Genomic DNA, 19,001 nt, shown 5'->3' with positions numbered 1-19,001 from the left:
TTTCCACTCTGCAGTCAGTGTGGAGCTAGAGAGCAAATCTCAGAATCTGGCCTTGCTTTGCTTGATTCCACCCTATCAGAAAAGAAGTGAGCAAGAATCTGATTGTTTTTAACATAAATTACTCTCCAATATTTGCCTTTCAATTTTATTCTATTATCTTGTTTCCTGTACTGGCTTTTCAAGAACAGCTGCCTTGGACAAGACTGTGAGTTCATTTAGTCCACTCTTCTTTCTCTGACAGTAATTGATAGCAGATGCTCTGGGGAAGTCTTCAAAAGTGGAGCAAGCATGTGGTGATGCTTCCTTTGCTGCAGCCATCCAGTAATCTTTGCATCTGGCCTTTTTAAGCCAAAACCTGACTGCAGCTCTTCATTTGGTTGAGCTAGATGGACTCTCCTTCCATGTGTTTGTCTGATTTGTGAATTTGCTTATATTTTTGGCACACTTCAGCTTCCCATCTTTAATTTTATGGAAGTTTATAAGCCAATGTCTTTTTTGAAGTGTTGCATTTTAATTTAACAGTGTAGCTTTGTATTTTATGATGAGAAAAGTTACATTGCTCTAAAAGGATTATTTATTCCCTTTGGGATTTTTTATATACGTCTGCCACATGTTCTGCCAGCCTCCTGCTTTGCTTTTGGCAAGCCAAAGTCATCTCATGTCTTCTCTCATGGAAGCTGTTCTGCTCCTTTGATTCATGGTTGTCTTTTCTTTAAATCCTCTCCTGTATTATATCACAGAATGGCCTAGGTTGAAAGGGACCTCAGAGATTATCTGCTGCAGTCCCCCTGCCATGGGCAAGAGGGCACCTCTCAACAAGACCAGGTTGCTCAAGGCCTCATCCAACCTGGCCTTGAACAACTCCAAGGAGGGGACATCCACAATCTATAAGGCAACATATTTCAGAGTCTTACCACCCTCATACTGAAGAACTTCTTCCTGAGATCAGTCTAAACCTGCTCTCCCTCAGCTTAAAAACCATTCTGCCCTGTCAGATGATTCAAGGGCTGGAGCACCTCTGCTGTGAGGATAGGCTGAGGGCAGCTTAGGCAAGAGAAAACTTTGTAGGGAATTTTACAGCAGCCTTCCAATAGCTGAAGGAAGCCTACAGGAAGGCTGGACAGAGACTTTTCATGAGGGTGTCTAGGGACAGGATAAGGGGGAATGGTTTGAAGCTGAAGGGGAGTAGGTTTAGACTGGATCTGAGGGAGAAGTTCTTCAGTATGAGGGTGGTGGTATTCTGGAATAGGTTGCCCAGAGAGATGGTGGATGCCTCCTCCCTGGAGATGGTCAAGCTCTCATTGAATGAGGCCTTGAGCAACTGAGTCTAGTTAAAAGGCATCCCTGCAGGCAGGGCAGTTTGAGTAGATGATCTCTGAGGTCCCTTCCAACCACAGCCATTCTATAATGCAGTGAAATCCACAACGTTGTTTCTGAAAGGCCTGGAAATGTAATGGGGAGACCAAAACTCAAGATGCAGACTTAGTCACACAAGACTCCTTTCTCTGTGTTCTATCTGTTTATTTTTGGATAATTCCTCAAATGTCATTTGCCTTCTTCCCAAGTAGGCTTCTTCGTAACTATTTCACTTGTATGTAGAAAAGTTAAACTGAAACACAGTGCTTAGGTACGAGGTAAGGGAGAGATGTTTAGACCATGGCACAGGTCTTCTAGAAGGCTCACATCTTTGATTGTAAGGAAGTCTAAATGTTCCAAATGATGTTCAAAGACTGGAATGTTTTCTGACATTGTCCTTCTCCACTGTTTTTCCTTACTCTAACATTGTTTTGTCTTCTGCAATAGCTGAAATCGGGGATTTCGATGAAGCAGAGGATCGAGAACACCTTAAAACAAATCAGTATTTGCCAAACCAGGAGAGAATTGAAGGAAAGATTCTGGAGTTCCACAGAAAGCATGTGTAAGTGAAGAGTAATGTACAGCCCTGATGGATACTCCTTGTGAAGGTTGTGCATAGCCCTGATGGATACTCCTTTGTGAAGGTCGTGCATGCTGCATCATAGGATGATGTTAAGATGGTGTGAGTTAAATACCAGTTACACTGAGCAAGATAAGTTGGATATAGCAGTAGAATCAGAATGCTTGGAAGGGACCTCCAGAGATATTGAGTCCAACTCCCCTGCCAGAGAAGGAACACCTAGGGCAGGTCACACAGGATTGCATCCAAATGGATCTTGATTATCCAGAGAAGGAGACTCCACAGCCTCTCTGGGCAGGCTGCTCCAGGACTCTAGCACATTCACAGGGTGTCAGGGGTTGGAAGGGACCCAAAGAGATCATCAAGTCCAGAGCAGGACCATACAATCTAGCACAGATCACAGAGCAGCACATCCAGACAGGCCTTGAAAGTCTCCAGAGAAAGAGACTGCACAACCTCTTAAGAAAATCACCCAGACTAGACTCAGCCGAGCTGGAAATTAGAATGGAGCTTTATGTTTACAGCTTGGCACAATACACAAGCAGGTATTGGCAATATCTACAGCTATAGACAGAACTAGACAAGTTAAAAGGGTAATACAGAAACACAGCAGCCTTCCCAGAAACCAGAGTCCCCAGGAGGGGCTCCCAACCACCCTTACACCTCCTTTCCACCCCTCTACCTTATCCCAGACTTTGCCTTATGTTCAAGGTAAGTTTGGAGAATCAGCCAGGAGAGTTAGGAAGCAGAGGGATTAGTTACACAGACAGCAGGTTAGAGAGAGAAGGGAGGAAGCCAGAGCCAGAGATAGCAACTCTGTTATCTGTGTTTGTGTACTTGTTTTCATACATCTCAGCAAGCCTATGAGTGAAGTAACCTCACCATTGTTTCCTTTTCACAGCCTAGAATCTTAATTCTTCTTACCAAAATATTCCAGCTAGCTTCAGACTAGCTCAGTGCTTTAGATTCTTTCCATTGTTTGTGAATTAGAAAAAGCTACAACTTGAAGTTGCTACTTGGTCAAAACAATTTCTCTGCCTGCAGTTCTTTTGACAGTTCATCTCTCTGTTAATCCCTGGGTTTAAATGCTCTGTAAGCCACTTAACAGCATTTATTTTGGATCAATATTTTAACCTCAGCCCCAGTATTCATGTAGTTGGAGCTATGTAAGGAACCTTTATGCTTCAACACCTATTGCACTGACAGCAGTTTTTGCAGCATAATACTTGTAGTAGGTTGTCTGTTTGTCCAGTGACCTGGGGAAGATTAAGCAGATTTATCTGCTTAATGGATGAACAAAATTAGACCAGATTGCTTTCAGACTGGTCTCTGCAGATTAGTCTGTAGCTAACATCTGAGGGTAATGACTTTGAAACTGCTGCTGGTTGTGGCACAGCAGGGGCTGCCCAGCACTGCTCCGCAGCTGCCCCTGCTCCAGACTGTTCCTTTTAGGAGCAGAGACAGGATGAGTGCAACAGGACACCCTGACATGCAGGGCTGAGATTTTTCTTTTGGAGATGCACTGTTCATTGGGTCATACAAACTTGAGGAGGGCAGACTGAGGGTGTGGAGCTGTGGTAGCAAGTCCAGAGGAAGGCCACAAAGGTGATCCAAAGGCTGGGGCACCTCTACTATGGGAATAGGCTGAAGGTGCTGGGGTTGTTCAGACTGGAGAAGAGAAGACTCTGGTAAGAGCTGAGAGCTGCCTTCCAGTACCTGAAGGGAGCCTACAGGAAGGCTGGAGAGGAGCTTTTCATAAGGGTGTCTAGTGGCAGAACAAGAGGGGTTAAGCTGAAAGGAGAGCAGGTTTAGACTGGATCTTAGGAAGAAGTTCTTCAGTATGAGGGTGGTGAGACTCTGGAACACGTTTCCCGGAGTGGTTTTGAATGCCCTCTCCCTGGAGATGCTCGAGGTCAGAATGGATGAGGCCACTGAAACCTGGTTGAGTTGAAAGATGTCCCTGCCCATGGTAAGCAGGTTGGAGTAGATGATCTCTGAGATCCCTTGCAACCAAAGCCATTCTGTGATCCTGTGATTCACAGAAAGGGTTCTCAGGCTCTGGAACAGGCTGCCCAGGGAAGTGGTGGAGTTCCTATCCCTAGATGTATTTAAAAGACACATCAGTGTGGTACTGAGGGATGTGGTTCAGTGGCTTAGCAGCAGTGGTGGGATTGTGAGCTCCAGGTGGGTGGTTGGACTTGATGATCTCAAAAGGTCTCTTCCAACCCCAACAGTTCTATGATTTTAACAATTCTGATGTAGTCCTGAAACCCTTCATGAAATGGGGCATTCCATGGCAATATTTGCTTTGTTTCTGTTGTGCTGGCTGTGCTGCTCTTCTGTCAGTCACTTTTAGCAGAAGAAGGAGGTTCGTGGATCAAACTGGAATTTGTTCAGCTTAATTGTTCCTAAACTGAAAAATCTCTGACCTAGATAATCTCTGAACTGGTTAATGTCACAATATACCTCAAATCTGTGGGATGCATTTTAGATTGGTCATCTACTGCTGTTGCATATTGCTTCTATTACAGAAGTTTCAGTGTCATACTTGGAGTAAAGCTGCTCAAAGAGATGAGAGAGAAAAATCTCCTGTAGTGCCTGAGTTCAGTGCATTGACCACCTTGGCAAGATTACAGAATTGGATTGTTCTTAAAACTTTCTTGTTCTTCATTACAGAGGCCAGACCCCAGCCGAATCAGACTTTCAAGTGCTTGAAATTGCTCGCAAACTGGAGATGTATGGCATCAGATTTCACCCAGCCTCTGACCGTGAGGGCACCAAAATCAGCCTGGCTGTTTCACACATGGGTGTGCTGGTCTTCCAGGTGAGGCAGGAGGGAGGTGCTGCATACGTGGCCCTGTCCTTCCATTAGCAGCTCTTGGGAATCAGTCCTTCATTTTCATTTCAGCTGTCTCTGACCATTTTTACATGTAGCAATTGTGAATGTTCAAGAGGGTGTCGTTGAAGCCCCCAAAATACTGTTTGTTGCAGTTTGTCCTTGGTAGAGAAAGGAGAGCATTGAAGGACAGGCTGAAAGAATTAGGGCTGTTCACTCTAGAGAAGAGAAGGCTCTGGGGAGACCTTAGAGAAACTTTCTAGTACCTGAAGGGGGCTACAGGAGAGCTGGGTAGGGACTTTTTACAAGGGCTCATTGTGATGAGATGAGGGGCAATGGCTTTGAGCTGAAAGGAGGGAGATTCAGACTGGAGATTAGGAAGAAATTCTTTCCACCTTCCTTAAAACCAGTGGGCTTTGTTAGCTTCAATCACTTTGTACTGGAGAACAATTGTCTAACCATCACTTTCATCTGAATGTGGCAGTTACCTTGGCTTATTTGCTAGTTTGAAGCTAGCTGGAATATTTTGGTGAGAAGAATTAGATGATAGGCTGTGAAAAGGAAACAGTGGTGATGTCTGCTGCACTCATGGGCTTGCTGAGATGTATATAAAGAAGAACACAAACATAGCTAACACACTTGCTGTGTGTCTCTGGCTGCCTGCACCTTTCTCCCTCTCTGTGTAACTAATCCTCCTGCTTTATAACCTCCCTGGCCAATCTTCCAAACTTGCCTTGAATGTGAGGCAAAGTCTGGGATAAGGTAGAGGGGTGAAAAGGAGGTGCAAAGGTGGTTGGGAGCCCCTGCTGGGGACTCTGGTTTCTGGGAGGGCTGCTGTGTTTCTGTATTACTTTTTCACTTGTATATTTTTGTATATAGCTGTATATATGCCTGTGTATTGTGCTAAGCTGTAAATATAGCTTCATTCCTTAATTTCCAGTTTGGCTGAGTCAAGTCTGGGTGATTTCATAAGAGCAGGGGGGCAGGTAACACCCAAACCATTCACAATGATGAATTGATGTCGCTGTGTCAGGGAATCTTGGCGCCAGAAGTCAAAATCCAACAGGGTTTGGGAGTGATGCATGTGCACATGTTCATGTAGTCCCAACAGAGTTTTATTTGCTGCTCTTACTCCTGCAACATTTGCCAGCTTTTCACAGCATCACTGTTTAACTGTTTTAACTGCTTTTGACTGTTTTAGCTAACTGTTACTGTTTTAATTCAGGGCAATACAAAAATCAATACATTCAACTGGTCAAAGGTCCGGAAACTTAGCTTCAAGAGGAAAAGATTCCTTATTAAACTCCATCCAGAGGTCTGTGTAAGTTTTACTCTAATAGTGGGCTGGTCAGTGTAATGTATATTCCATTTTATTACCAAAAAACCCTGCAATTTGGTATTTTATCAAACAGCATTAGTGAGGCAGGCTTGGTTTCATCATTCAAGTTAAAAATCTTTTCTCACCTCATGTCTGTTGTCTTAGATTTCTAAGTTTTATGTGTCAGCCACAGCTTCTCCTTGATGTAGCCATAAACATGTGTAAATGTAAAACAGAAAGAAAGAAATAAACCCAAGGCTAGCAAAATGCTGCATCTTACAGGAGTTCAGCCTTTTTGGTGGCACTTCCTGCACTCTCCTTTTCTCCTCCCATGCTATTTTATGTGCTACCTAACTTTGGTGTTTTCTTCCCAGGGCCCCTATCAGGATACACTGGAGTTTCTTATGGGAAGTAGAGATGAGTGTAAAAACTTCTGGAAAATCTGTGTGGAATATCACACATTCTTTAGGCTCTTTGATCAGCCAAAGCCAAAGGCTAAAGCGGTGTTCTTCACCAGAGGGTCATCGTTCAGATACAGGTAGGGAGAAACATAACAGATTTGTTAAAGCTAAATTCCTTCTGTCCTAGAAGATCAAAAGGAGGAAGCATTCTGAAGTCATTCCATCTTTGGTTCTCGTTCACTCGACCTTACAGCTGCCTTCCAACACCTGAAGGGATCATGCAGGAAGGCTAGAGAGTGACTAAGGGTGTCTAGCAACAGGACAAAGAGAAATGGCTTGAAGCTGAAGGAGAGTATGTTTAGACTGGATCTTAGGGAGAAGTTCTTCAGTGTGAGGGTGCTGAGACTCTGGAACAGCTTGCCCAGAGAGGTTGTGGATGCCTCCTCCATGGTGGTATTTGAGGCTGGGCTGGATGAGACCTTGAGCAACCAAGTCTGATTGAGAGGTGTCCTTGGCCATGGTGGGGATGTTGGAGTCCACGATCTCTGAGGTGCCTTCCCACCTAAGCCATCCTGTGCTTCTGTGCTAACATTTGTACTTTTGTGGGTTCACAGTGGACGAACACAGAAGCAGCTGGTGGATTATATTAAGGACAGTGGCATGAAGAAAACCCCATATGAGAGGTAAGTGCACTTAATTTGGGGAGGGGAAATGCAGTTGAGAATCCCACAGTGCCCTTATTGCCTAAGCATTTCTTGGTGGTACTTGGAGAAGGCATGATCATGTGCTGACTGCTCAGTTACTGAGGTCTACTTCAAAGCTGAAGTAGCTGACTTGAATTTGAATAAAACCAATGTGATTTAGTGCTGATGGGAGGGAGTTTAGGAAAGTTTCAGCCTTGCATTTTACAGTCTGTGGGCACTGTGTGACTCAGCTGTCTAAACCAATGTTATGTTTCAAAGACTTAGTGGGGACTTGTCTGTACCTGACTGCAGAGATGGAAGCAATCAGTGTGAGTGCATGTAATTGAACTTGGAGTTCTGCAACTCTGACCTTAAGTAACCATTTCTAAGCATTATCACTACATTAACAAGCTACATTTTCATTATGAAATTGTCTTTTGCTTTGATATGAAACCACCCTGTCTAAACTCTTCACAGACCTTTCACTCCAAAGATTATAGGAACTTAATAGGAGTGTGAAGAAGTTTGCATTAACCTAGTATTATTATTTAGTCATTTCTTAAATATTAATTAATGATTAATTTACATGTCTTGGACTCCACTTGAGCTGCTTTCCTGTGGGAAAGGTTAGTTTTCTAGTAAGCTGTTGCCATAGAATGAATCTAGTATGATGCAGGGGACCACTTTTTGGGGTGTGACAGAGAATTTTTTATGCCACAGATGACAGGGTTGACTCAGTTGTAAATTGTTTATGAAATTGGTACACATGAGCTCATTCTGGTTTTGAAGCTGTTCATTTGTAGATGTTTGTACTGTCTCCTTCTCTGGAGACTTTCAAGGCCTGTCTGGATGCATTCCTTGGTGACCTAAGTTAGATTGTATGGTCCTGCTCTGGCAGGGGGATTGGACTCGATGATCTCTTTGGGTCCCTTCCAACCCCTAACATCTTTTAATCCTGTGACTAAGGAAGAAGTTAAATGAAGTGTGCTGTTTTAGCTTCTGCCCCAGATTGCTCTTGAGTTTTTCTTCAGTGGTATGAAGAATCTGTCTTGATTCCTTTTTCTGTATGTTTCTGACTTGTTTAATTTACAGCTCTAAAATTTTGTACTCATTATTAACAAAACTTGATAAAACACAGCTTGAGGTGTTTCAGCTGCCTACTAGAGTGGCAGTAGCTCAACACTGGGGAAGGGAGAAGGCCGATTCATGTCTTGGAAACTCAGGATGCTCTCTGTTCTGCAGGAGACACAGCAGAGCCAGAGCATCCACTCGCACTTCCAACACAGACGTGCCAAAACAGGTCAGTTCCGCTGCACCTTCTACACTGCAGCCAGGGCAGCTGACAGCCAGCTTCCTGAGGTGATAGTGCAGGAAAGGTGCTCCAAGTGACATGTTTCTCTCGAGTTGCTTTTACTGCTTGATCTTTGTCCCTGCTGCAGCTTTTCTTCTCTCTGTGGGTGGTATCAGTTCTGATAGCTGTAGCCAGTGGAGTCTAAAGTGAGTAGTGTTTTCCTTTTCAGAGTTCAACTGAACTGAAACAAATCTATCTTGGAAACAAATCTATCTTGCTTTCTAGTATGTTACTACTTCAGAGGGTTAGTTTGTCTTCAGGTGCTCTCTAACTGCTTTCTGTGCAAGTCTTGTTGATTGTGTAGATTATTTCCACAGCAAGGCAAGAAACAAGTATTTCACTGAATGCTCTTGTTAACATATCAGAGTTTAAGGAAGCACCCCAGAATCTTGCTGTCATTTTGTGTTACTTTCCTTTGTGGATCCTTTTTCAGCAGAGGATATAAAATACCTGGGTTTAATTTTCCATCCAATTATCAGAATTCAAAAACCAAGAATCTTGCCCTTTGCTGAGGCTGCTGGATCTGTTTCTGTATGCAGTGTTTTGTTTGCTGTGTAGGGAGTTCTTTTGAAGCACTTCACCCCTCTGCATCGGGAAGTGGATGTCACATTGGATATATGTGTTATAAATTTTTCTTTATGTGTCTGTTTCTGCTTTTGTTTTGTTTTGTTTTCTTCTTAGAGTGTCCCATTCACTGAGGGTTTGAGAACCCCAGGGTCTCCTGCCTCAGCAGCTGCCCCCTTCCACTCAGTTCACTCATCGGCCACTTCTAGTCCTGTCCTGACCATCTTTGCAGAAACCAACCCTTCCTCATTGGACCCCCAAGTGCCACACACAAGGATTCCAGAAAAAAACACTGCAGCACCAGCAGAAGAGGTGGAAAGGAAACTGATGCAGCAGCCTGGATCTCCCGTGCTCCAAGGTGTTGGGTTTGGTAGTGTTGCAGGAAACTGTAACACTGCTTGTCCTGTTGTTGAGAGTGATTGTGGTGTAGATGTAGATGTAGAGAGGAGCAGTGATGAGAGCAGGGCTGCTGTGTGTAAAAATGACAATGATGAGGATGACTTTACCACAGGTGTTTTTGTTGCTGAACCAAGACATCAGCATGGCAGTCGGGGTGCCCCTCTTTTCCCCTTGGCAAGTTCCCAGTTGCAGGTGTCAGAGGAGTTCATTGATGATGACCCAGCAGAAATTTCCTTCTTTGCTGGGGGCTCTGAGGCCTTTTCCTATGCGTACAGTGGCTTAGAGCTGAAGGGTTCTGATTTTCCCAAGCGGGTGCCTGAGTCTCCTGGTTTCAGTGCAGACCTCCTTCAGCAGCAGGCAGGCTCTGCCCATTCAAGCCCTGACAGATACTCCACCGAAGCCGTGGACATGAACGCGGAGGATGAGTTTGAATTTGAGGAAGGAAGCGATTTCAATGGCAACGAGAGGCCCTCGGATACCTCGGAGCTGTTTGAGGTGAAAGCCCAAGCGAGCAGGATGCAAAGCCTGCTGAGCCCATCCGAAACGAGCTCCCTCCTCAACAACCGCTCGGAGAGCAGCTCCCTCACGAACCTGCCGCTCAACGGAACCTGCTCCCTGCACACCTACAGCTCTGCCAACCACTCGGAGGCCAGCTCCATGGTGAACTTCCCTGCCTACTCCGTCCGCTCCGAGTCCAGCTCAGCCTTCCAGTTCACAGACATTATCGACCAGCTGGAGCAGCTGAGCTACCCACCTACCACCACGGAGGACTCCAGCAGCACAGACACGGACTCGTGGGACTCCGAAAACGCTGCTCCGCTGGATGTAAACCTCTTCTTCAGCAATCCTTTTGCTCAAGCCACCAGTGAGAACTTTGCTTTTGACTTCCAGAATAATTTGAAAAACCTCACCCAGGAAGACTGGGCAGAGAAGACACATGTCAATTGAGTGAGGCTTGGTTTTCCTGGTGGATCCCACTACACTCTTCAGGCTCAGAAGTCCAAAGGGTGCGATGTCAGTCACTTTAAACAAGAACACTAATCCAGGGGCTGGATTTTACATAACACAACAAGAATGATGATTTTGCTCCAGTTTCTCTCAAAGCATCCTAGCTTTGGTGCTGCATTCTGTGCTTTGCACTGCATCCAGAATGTGTTAGAAGAGGCCACGATGTTCACAAAATACTACCTTTAGGAAGACCCACTGGTTGCAGAGAAGTTAAGTATCATCAGCTGGCTCGTGCAGACATCACAAATGGCAGTGCACTGAAGGACTTCTTTGGCTGGAAATGTATCTGTCAGGGTTTGATACAGTAGGCTCTTCCTTCAGCACCCACTTTTGCCACATGCTTGTGACGGAGCAGCTGCATCCAGCAAAGCCAACTGTTCTGCTATCCTGTGGTGAGAGTCCTTGTTTTGAGGTGGGTTTTTGTTTACACAATCCAAACCAAAATGGGACAGTCTTCAGATTGGCTATGAAGGCAAGTTTTACATCAACCTGTGCAACATGTCTGTGGTGTGCTTCACAGAACAAATAACCTAGGTGGTAGTTTAGAGGAAGGAAGGTGCACACAACCAAATTAAAGCTGCAATCGCCAAAACTGCTTTGTGAAGACAATCATTGTATTATCTGACTTAGGAGTGCCTTCAGCAGTCCAGCAACAAACAACTGCTCTTCTGCTCTGCAGCACTTTGGAGATAATATGCACAGACTCTAAAAGCATCCCCACTGCATTTTGCCTTCCCTTCATTTGCTTTGTGTAATCACCCTGCATAAAATTGCTTAGAGACTAACTCCTAAAAGTGCCCTTTAATCTGTGGAAGGCAGGTGATGGTAAACCTGGTGATAGCTTTAACTTTTTAAAGTGTGGGCTGCATTCAGAAAAATGCTGTGATCTTTCTGAGGAACTGAGATCAGGAGTGACTGAATACTGCAGGCAACAGCTAGGGCTTCACTGCTCTCAGAGTTTTAGTTAGGTGACTTTTGACATGAGGCTTCATCTGTAAGCTTAATAGTGTGGTTGGAAAGAGAGTTACTGAACTGGTTAATTTAGCAATGTTTATTGAGCTGGAACAGTACAAGTTGTGAAATGTCCTTCCTGTCTTCCAACCTGATGGAAATTCAGAGCTTCATCTCATAATAGTTTTGGGGTTTTTAGAGTATTCTGGTTTTGTCCAAGCAAGAATTTGAAACACATGACCAAAAACCTTGTGATGGAAGGCATCATCTCCTTCAGCCATTTGGTTCCTTGTTACCCAGTTTCCAGCCCCTTGCAGCATTTGTACAATCAGTGCCTTCAAAATAAGCAGCTTACAGCTACTGCTATAACTTTATGCTCATTATTATTCATAGATTCATAGAATGATTTGGGTTGGAAGGGACCTTGAAGATCATCTAGTTCCAACCCCCTTGCCATGGGCAGGGACACCATATAAGCGTTCTTAACTATCATCTGGCTATATCCTTATGTCATCCTGATATATCCTTAAAGGGCCTTATTCTGTACTGAGATATTTAAACATCTAAAAATGAGTATCATTTTCCAGAACTCAAACTAAAGGAGAATTCCTCTCAACATAAGATAGAACACAAAGAGGTCAGACCTCTTTCAGTCACTCCTTTCTTTTAGTTTAGTTTTTCCCAAGGTGTGATTACTCTCTGCAGCTCTTGCTTTTATGTCCTGCTTACCATGTTTGAGTGGAATCACTGCTGTTGCATGAGAAGCCTAAAAACAGAGGATTAATTTGGACCTCCAGGAATTGCCAGCAGTTTGGTTACTCTTTTTTGTTAATAAGTGCTGTCTGAGACAGGTTGTTTTGCTTTGCTTTTCCTTCTGTTGGATGTGTCTTCTGGATCTTGGTGTAACTTTGCTTATACCTGTGGAGATGATGTTGTGGATGTGTGATGTGACATTTCTGAACAGGCAGTTAGTTGGAGGAGGTCTTCAGTTGTGTCCAAAGCTGATAGGGTGGTGGTTTTAGGTGGCTTGTATGATTTCTTTCCCACAACTAACTCCATTCTGTAACTTCAAAAAGACAGAGATCTGTCTCCAAACTGTCTTAGAGGTGACAGCAACAGATGTGTAAGGAAAGGTTTGGAGGAAGGAAATTGAAAATCAGGATTCAGCTATTCCTATATAACTGCTTCTGTCTCATGTTCTGTGCTTCCATCAAAAGCATGCTCTATAAATGTCTTAGAATTGCTTCATGTGGGAAGAAACCCAAGTAAATTCTCTGTGATTTCAAATGATCTTAGGAACAAGCTGCCTGTATTTTCAACAAGGCATGCTTGGCAATGCTGAGAGAAGGCTTGCCAACATGCTCTCCTGCCCTGCAGTTAGTTTGGAAAGGCATCTTCTCTGGTTCTCTTGTATTTTGCAGTGACACAGATCTATTGGCAATTTTGAAGCTCAGGGTTTGGGTTTTTTCCAAAGAAGCAATAACAGTTATGATGCTCCTTTTGTTTTCTAAAGCAATGGCAGTGACTAGAACCTCCATCCTTTAGCTTAGAGCAAGATGTGTGGGTGCACAGGTGAGGAGGGGGTGGAGGAAGCTCCATACTCTGCTGAGGACCTGTGCAGATAAAGCTTTTAGTTATGGTTGTTAGCAGGAACGTTTATCCTTCACATCGTCTGACTCCTCTAGACCTGAATTTGGGATGGTTGCACAAAGACACTGCTGATCAGCACCTATACAGCAGTGTCCTCTGCCACACCTGCACATCATGGTGTGCTCACAGGCTGGGTGAGAATTTAGTGCTGCTGCCTGTGTCCCTGCTACCTGCTGTTTATAGCTTTGCTGTTGCTAATTGATAGCTGCCATGGTTTCTTTCTAGGCTTTTCTGATATCCCAAGCTGTGTGGCTTCTGAGGACATCGTGTGCATAGCTCTGTTGTTTTATTCATGGTTTCCTAGATAGGCACAAAAGAGAAGAAAATGGAGTTTGTAAGTAGAGGTTTTTATTATGGCAAGAAAACTGTGAGAGAAGGTTCTTCATCATTTGCCCCAGGGGAGTCAGCTCAGATTCACTTTCCACTAGAGATGGAGAGAAAAGCAGCGAGGGGACAGGAGTGGACTCGAGTATCAGTTGTGAATTGGTTTAGAATAACAAAGCCATGCCAGGCATTTTTCCCTCCCCTAGCTGTCTCCTGAGATGCCAGGAGAAGGTGAGAGAAGGAATGGCATTGTCTCTCTGTATTGTTTGTCTTTGGGCAGTGTAAGGGGGTTGGTGAGCTTGGGTGGTTGTGTCTCAGGTGCCAGTGATGCTGCTAAGCTTTCAGTGCTTCTCCTCACAGTTTGCTTTGGTTTCTTTCCACAGTGTTGGTACTGTTAACACTGAGTTCTGGTACTGATTTCTGTTTCTCTCCTGAGCACATGAGCATTCCTTCAAGAAGGTGAATGGTAAGCTGGCTGATAAGGAGTTGGTGCCAGCCATGTAGCTGAGACCCTTGCAGACCCCGAACAGCAAAAGCTGAGGAGGTGATACATGAAAACTCAGAAGATGGTTGCTGAGTATCCCATACATGCTTGCCTTGAGAAGAAAGAATTTTAGGAGCTGTGGCAGGAGCAGATGAAAGCCTAGGTACAAACCTTGACTTAACCACAGCAAGTGAGTAGTTGTCCTCCCCTTCCCCTGCTATCCTCCCTTCTGCAGGTATGTTCCATCACATTTGCTTCCTGCCCAGCTCTGGGGGAGGCTTTGGGGCTTGTCTATAGGTGTGTATCCTTCTAGTCCAGGTACAGGGTTTAGTGCCACCTTTTTCCAGAATGGGGAACCAGTGGAGTTTCCAGGCTTGTTCTCCAGACTGCATCCACCAGCTCAGTGAAGGCAGAGCTGTGAGACTCCTGCTCTAAAGTGGAACAGGCCGGTTTTCCATCCCTTTGCTTCTCTCTTCTCCTGGTTTAGCAACCACTCACAGCCACAGGGAGCATGTCACCATTAGTGGCTTTTCAAAATGTGTTAGGCTGTTGGCTTTAACTCTGTACTCAACTGGCACATTGCAGCGTGACTAAAAGACACTGAGAGATGTGTGTCTTGGATGAGTAATTTCATCTGCACCTGTAGTCCTGTGTATTTGCACTTCCAGCAGCTCTGTGCTTAAACACATCCATTAAATCATGGAATCACAGAACATTAGGGGTTGGAAGGGACCTCTGAAAATCACTGAGTCCAACCCCTTTGCCAAAGCAGGATCACCCTGGGCAGGTTACACAGGAACACATCCTGGTGGCTTTTGAAAGTCTCCAGAGGAGACTTCACAACCCCTCTGGGCAGCCTGCTCCAGGGCTCCAGCACCCTCACAGCAAAGAAGTTTCTCCTCACGTTGAGGTGGAACTTGCTGTGTTCCAGTTTGTGTCCACTGCTTCTTGTCCTGTTGCTGGACACCACCAAAAAGCACTACATATCAGAGCACCTCTGACCTTCACATATGCAGTTACTGGAACTCTTTAATTTGCACAAAACACAGGTCATAGAATAGTCTCTGACCTATCCACCACCAGGCTGAACCTTAGTAAACTTTACTAGCCTTTTGAAGTACTTATGATTTCAGTAGTACCTGTTGTATATTTGGTATTAGGATGGGAATAGGGTGATAAAAATTTACCTGCTCACTACTTTTCCTTTAATTTCCAGTTGATTTCAGAATTGCTGGACAATACCAAGTATTAATCTCCCTTTCCTTTGTGTATATTTAAATGTAGTTGATTTTAGAGGATATGATTATGTTGTTGGTTGGGGTTTTTTTTTCCCTTTGGTTGGTGGTTTGATGTTGGTTTTGTTTGGGGTGGTTTTGGTTGGTTGGTTTGGTGGTTGATTTTTTTTTTTTTCCTGTGGTGATAGTTTTTATTCAGTTGCAAGTCTTGAGGAGGGTAAGAATTCTTGGAGACACTAATAAAAGTCATTCTAATGTTGTGCTTTCTGGTGCCAACCTGTCGGTAAGTCATTCCCATTATTGTCATTTTGCAACAGGTTCTCAGCCTTAAGGATCAGGTGTTGGTTTGAATCAACAGTGCCATTTTCAGGCTAGTTTTCAGTAGCTCTTACATTGCACTTGTCACCAATAGCTCTTACGTTGCACCATGTGCACCTGGGTGTACATGGACACTCTGCATCACATGGAGAGACTTTACAGCTCCAAATCTCTATCATAAATTCCATGTGATTACCTGCCCATGGTGCTCATAGGATTAGTCCCCTGGGTGAGCTGTGGCTTTGCAGGTTGCACGTTTGGAGCATGGTTAACTGAGCCTGATTTGTGGGGGAGGTGTTGCTCTTCATTTTCCAAACCTTCTGCTGCTGCTCAGGTGGCAGCTGTGAGCCTGCACCAGCCCTGCAGATGGGTCAGGAACACCAAATGCCTCATTTTTCAGTGCCTGCCTTGGTCAGTGACTCCCCAGCTCAATAGGTGCTACTCTTTCCAGGAAAGGATTGTGTTAAGAAAACAAAAGAGGGCTGGAATTTCTTAACTGATCTCTTCAACTTTTATCTTTTATCCAGGAAATGTTTTATTGAATGACTTGTTGGGGTTTTTTATATCTTTGTGTCTGTTCAGATTGCCAGTTATCAACCTACAGATTTGTACTAATTCATCATTTTTAATTGTTCATGCAATAAAATGAGGAAAACTTTTATATAAATTACAACCTGGGCTTTTTAGCTTCTTTTTTTTTGGTTACCCTTGTGTTTGAAATAGAATAAATGTTTGTTCTTTTAGCCAAGCCATCTTAGAGTTTCATTACCAGGTTTCTCCAGGCAGTTCTCCTCCTGTGCTTCTTTGTTGAAAGAGCCCAACTGGGGGCAAATCCTGCTCTGTGGTTTTCAAGTTGATGCTTTGTGCAGCCCTTTTGCTTGGCTTTACAAATGGGAGTAGAAATTCAGATTTCATTACAGGATTTATGCTTCTCATGGAGACATTTGCTCTTAAACTTAAGTCTATCCTTCAAACTCTCTCCTGCATGTTTGTTGTCACTGGAAGCTTGTCCTTTATTGCAAGGGGGATGGAGGTGACTGCTTGTTTTTGAGGTTGGAAGTTCTCCTCAGGAAGCAGTGACCAATGTGTGGGTAAATCCTCTTTTCCTCCATCATGTAAACGTTTGCTGTGATGAAGACAGTAGTGCTTGCATGGGGAAAACTGAGCAGGTTTCTGGGCTAGTTTAAATGGATGATTTTTCTTTTTAATTTGCTGAAAACACCTGCTCCAAAAAACTTTGCTTTTCTGCAAGGAGGCATTAGTGGTAGAATTAACTCTGATTTCCTTTGGAACATCAGGAGGTTTTAGAAAACAGTTATGTTTTACCCCTCTCTCTTCCCTCTCTCTCCCCTGAAATAGTTATAATATTTTGTGTATCAGCAGCTTCTTACTGTCAAAGCTTGATCAGGGAGGTGGATTCATTTCCATAGGCTGTCACCTGCTGCTGTCCTTAATAAGGACACAAAACTGGTTTATGCTAATGTAGTAAACTACAAGTCAGACTTCATACCTGGTTGCTGTGTGCTTGCTTCCTTGCCCTTTCTTGCATTGCTGATTGACATTGGGTGGTGGCTTCCAGAAATTTTCCTTCCATACCCAGAGCTTTGAAGTTTGCAGAGAGTAAAGAAATGTATTCCCTGCAAAATGGCTGGCAGGTTAGAGAAGACATCTGCTCTATTTCTATTAGCAAGGCAAATAAGAAAGGATTTTGGATATTGGACACTAAACAGATGCATTGAGGGGAAGAAGGGAAGGAAAACAATTGTGTGTGAAGTGTGATAATGGTAGTGAGAGGGCTGGGATTTGAGTGCTCTTGAAGAAAACACAAGGTAAGGTCATGGCTACAGCAGCTGGCTTGAAGGTTGCTCTGTTATCCCCTAATGAATTCCTTGTGACTGGTCTTGTATAATGCCCTAAACACATTTCTCTTCCAAATTTGAGAATGAACCTTCACATCTGTGTACACCAAAGATCCTCTCAGTAAAAAGCAGAGCAGACAAACATTTGTAGTAAGTTATAGGTTTATAAATGAGAGGATTTTGAGGTTTTATACCTGGACAGAAGGCAGCATAAACAATAATAAACTGGTTGGACAATATTGTCCAGTGGCTGTGACAGATAAGAACTGGCATCCTCACTCAGCTCCATGGCTGTGTTCATGCAAAATACAGAGCTTTTACAGGAGTTTGTAGTGACACTGATCAATTTTCCCCAACCAAATGCATGCTGGTCTCTTTGTGGAACTGGTTTTGATTGTTTCAGAGCGTGTGGTTGTAACTACATGGTGGAATCTACTAAGAAGTATTAGTGTTCTTAAAGATCTTTGACTGTGTGGTGTATTACACCAGACTGACTGTGATGTGGAAGCAGGAGTAGGTCACCTACAGAGCACTGTCATGTCTGTGAGGCTCTGGTTTGCAGCCCTGAGCGCTCACCGTGTCGCTGCTTGGAAACCCTGATTCCTGCTTACAGCAAGGCTCCTGAATTTGGGATGGTTGTTACATGCAGGGATGGTTACAACCTAGATGCAGAGAACAAATTTCTTCTCTGTGCAGAATGCTGAAAGGTGGAAACATTCCTCTCCAAGAGCAGTCTCTTTTCATACGCCTGGAGGATGCTGCTGCTGCTTGCGAGGCAGGGAAGGCTGTGGCACACCGGGGTTTGATGCCACTGTAAATCATTGATGTGTAGCGATCTTTGCTCCAGTGAAGGAAGGCTGAGAGAGCTGTGTTTGTGCAGCCTTGAGAAGAGGAGGCTGAGGGAAGACCTTATAACCATGGACCAGTATGCAGAGTGGCTACCAGGAGGATAGAGACTCCCTTTTCACAGGGAGTCCCGTGGAAAAGACAGAGAGTGATAGAGACAGGCTACTGTTGGGGACTCCAGAAGAAAATGTTTCCCTCTGAGAACTGTCAGACCTTGGAATCATCTCCCAGGGGAAGCAGTGGATTCCCCTCCATTGGACAATTTGAAGACTCAGCTTCACAGGGATCTGGGCCAGCTCATTTCAGCTTACACCATCACCTAGAAAGGTTGAACCAGATGAACCTTGGGGTCCCTTCCAACCTGACATTCTGTGATTCCTACCTAGTTTTATGGGATTTTTTCCACTGAAAGCAGCCATGGCTGCTCTGATTATTGCATGGATCCTTCCCTGGGAGAATAGAGAATCTGCTTGACTGAGAGCCTCCTCCTTGCTGCTCCTTTCTCCAGCTCTACTGGAGAAATGCTGTTGGATTGCAGGAGTGAAAATTTCAGTGTGTGCTCATAGTGTCACCTGCCAACTTACACCACCAAATGGAGTTTAGATCAGTCGTTGAAACAAATGTTAGCCCAAAAGCTAACCCGAGCTGCTCCCTGACACTTCAGAGGCCTTTCTAGAAAAGGCAGATTGCAGGAGTCACATGAACCTGGGAAAGTCTCTCTGCAGAATTTACCATTTGAGTTGACAGTCTATTAAAAGTTGCAGCTGTAACAGCTCCTTGCTGGGTTCTTTAATATTTTCATCTTGGGGAAATAGACAGCAAGGACCTGGTCTGCACA

General features: G+C 44.3%; 1 protein-coding gene across 5 annotated transcripts in view; it reads left to right on the top strand.

Annotated features, from left to right (window-relative positions):
- FARP2 (FERM, ARH/RhoGEF and pleckstrin domain protein 2) overlaps positions 1-19,001 on the top strand; it is a 68,374-nt gene that overhangs the window by 28,667 nt on the left and 20,706 nt on the right. For 4 of the 5 annotated variants that reach the window (XM_064165703.1, XM_064165701.1, XM_064165705.1 and 1 more), the window contains exons 7-13: positions 1,804-1,918; positions 4,613-4,760; positions 5,998-6,093; positions 6,465-6,628; positions 7,106-7,174; positions 8,417-8,474; positions 9,207-9,447. In XM_064165703.1, the coding sequence (XP_064021773.1) occupies positions 1,804-1,918; positions 4,613-4,760; positions 5,998-6,093; positions 6,465-6,628; positions 7,106-7,174; positions 8,417-8,474; positions 9,207-9,447 (891 nt within the window). The remainder of the gene's footprint in view (positions 1-1,803; positions 1,919-4,612; positions 4,761-5,997; positions 6,094-6,464; positions 6,629-7,105; positions 7,175-8,416; positions 8,475-9,206; positions 9,448-19,001) is intronic. The other variant, XM_064165702.1, reaches the window with a different exon arrangement.

Source organism: Pogoniulus pusillus, chromosome 26, assembly GCF_015220805.1.
Source record: "Pogoniulus pusillus isolate bPogPus1 chromosome 26, bPogPus1.pri, whole genome shotgun sequence".
In the NCBI taxonomy this organism is placed as follows: domain Eukaryota; kingdom Metazoa; phylum Chordata; class Aves; order Piciformes; family Lybiidae; genus Pogoniulus; species Pogoniulus pusillus.
Note: the sequence above shows the minus strand (reverse complement) of the source record. Positions and strands in the feature narration are given on the sequence as shown.